This window comes from Sphaeroforma arctica (genome assembly GCF_001186125.1).
Source record: "Sphaeroforma arctica JP610 unplaced genomic scaffold supercont1.2864, whole genome shotgun sequence".
Taxonomy (NCBI): domain Eukaryota; class Ichthyosporea; order Ichthyophonida; genus Sphaeroforma; species Sphaeroforma arctica.
In genome coordinates, this window is record NW_014037694.1 from 1 (window position 1) to 2,574 (window position 2,574).

The 2,574-nt window shown below is 36.6% G+C and overlaps 1 protein-coding gene across 1 annotated transcript; it reads right to left on the reverse strand.

Annotated features, from left to right (window-relative positions):
- Positions 1-19: 19 nt before the first annotated feature.
- On the reverse strand, positions 20-2,395 carry SARC_13065 (hypothetical protein; the record flags this gene model as incomplete). Its single annotated transcript, XM_014292813.1, has 2 exons — positions 20-438; positions 2,160-2,395. Coding segments are annotated over 2 exons (655 nt in total), but the record flags the coding sequence as incomplete, so codon positions are not given.
- Positions 2,396-2,574: the final 179 nt, after the last annotated feature.

Here is a 2,574-nt window from a genome sequence, read left to right on the forward strand (position 1 = left end):
TATAATACAGTCGGAAGATTATCACCTTGACATCTCGGTCGGCTATGTCTGCATTGATGCGATCCACCACACAGCTGATGCGTGTGATTGTGGTTGGTCCTTCTGTCACTTCTTGTTCGTCTCTTTCCGGCGACGAAGCCCTGCGCTTCGCGCTACTTCTTTGGTTGCCATAGCTACCAGCCCCATTGTTGCTATCCCGAACATTCTCTGCATTCTGACTGGTTGCGGCGCCGGCCTTGCCGCCATTCCCTGTCATTTCATTGGCTAGCACGGGTTCGTTCACCTCCACCCGGGCGAAGGCATGGTACTCACACGTGTCTATGAGTGTCCGTTGTTCCACAAAGACTAAGCGTGCGTTATGGTGATAGCTTATCTGGCGTTCGTCAGCTTCTTTGAGGTTGAGTACCCGAGCAAACCGCGCAGAGACCGATGATACGTCTGCAGTTGATGTGTATACACAAACAAAGGGGCTTGTGTATAAATAGAATACACCTTCTACTCTGCGTTGTGTGTTGTAGGTAAATGTAATCGTGTGTATGAATAGAATACACCTACTACTCTGCGTCTGTGTGTTGTAGGTAAATCTAATCGTGTGTATGAGTAGAATATACCTACTACTCTGCGTTGTGTGTTGTAGGTAAATGTAATCGTGTGTATGAATAGAATATACCTACTACTCTGCGTTGTGTGTTGTAGGTAAATGTAATCGTGTGTATGAATAGTATAAACCTACTACTCTGCGCTGTGTGTTGTAGGTAAATGTAATCGTGTGTATGAATAGAATATACTTACTTCTCTGCGTTATGTAGTGTAGGTAAATGTAATGGTATGCACTGCATGTTCGGGTGCATTGTAGTGATGGTGTTCATCAAGTACTCTAGCGAGGTTGAGCGTACGTAAGAATAGAATGTATCTACTCTACTTAATTCTCATGTAATATGCATGCTATTTATAGAATGTCATTTATAGAATGTTGTTCATAGAGAATATCTTCGCTACGTGACTGCCATATAATAGACATGTTGTTTATGAAATATTTTTCATAGAATGTTATTTATAGAATGTTATTCATATAATGTTATTAAAAGAATGTTATTTATAGAGAATATCTGCTTTACGTGACTTGCCATCTAATAGGCATGTTATTTATAGAAATTTTTTATAATATGCTATTTATAGAATTCTATTTATAGAACATATCTGCTCTACTTGATTGTCATATAATAGGCATGTGTATGAACAGGATATCACTAGCATAGTTCATAGTGCATCGTACGCAATACTCGCCTCAGTTGAGTCTTTCTCCGGTGGTTCTTGCCAAGTGTGTGTTGTGATGTGCTATATCGCACTACAATGTCCACGCAACTAGAGAACATATACTCTCAGCAAAAAAAAAACAATCGGTATTAAGCTGTATACACCCATATATGGCAATATATATGCTAGGTATATATAGTTATATACATACATACAATGATATATATATAACAGGTATAACTAGTTATTTATACGCATATACGGCTATATATATATGATAGCGATATATAATTTTATATACACATATACAACAATATATATGCTATGTATACATAGCTATATACACACATACAATGTTATATATATGACAGGTATAATTTGCTATCTATACGCATATACGGCTATATATATGATGAGGATATATAGTTATATATACACATCTAAGGCTACTATATATGATAGGCAATATCAAATATTTATAGACATAAAGTTATATTTATGATGAGTATAATCAAATATGTATAGACATATAATGTTTATATATGGTAGGTATGCACAGTAATATATGCACATAAAAGGCAATATATATGACAAGTATATAGTTATGTATATACACATATACGGCAATATATATAGATAAGTACATAGTTATCTACACATATACGGCAATATATATGACAAGTATATAGATATATATACACATATACGGCAATATATATGACAAGTATATAGTTATATATATACATATACGGCAATATATGTGATAAGTATATAGTTGTATATATACATATACGGCAATAATATGACAAGTACATACAGTTATATAGATACACATATACGGCTATATATATACAAAAGTTATATATCTGCATCTCCACACATTTGTCTATGGACCCGCATACCCAGCTTGACCCTGTTCATGGACGTTACGGTGCTGCGCTTATCTCGCGAGTACAGCAACTGTCCTCCTTTATTGGACCGTTTTGTCCTGATTCGCAAATGTCCCAAATTCGTGACCAAATAGGTGTTGTTGTGTTCCTTGCCACAGTAGATCAGACACAAGGGAAGGTCTCCTTCAATGTTGATTGATCCGATGACGCTCACCAGCGGCCTGGGGGGCGGCGCCACTTCCTCGGCCTGTGTGTGTACAAGCGCATATGTGTATATGTGTGTATATAAGCGTATATCTACAAATATGTGTGTGTGTACACTCATATCATATATATATATATATATATATGTGTGTGTGTGTGTGTGTCTGTGTGTGTGTGTGTGTGTGTGTGTGTGTGTGTGTGTGTTTGTGTAGTACTACTTATA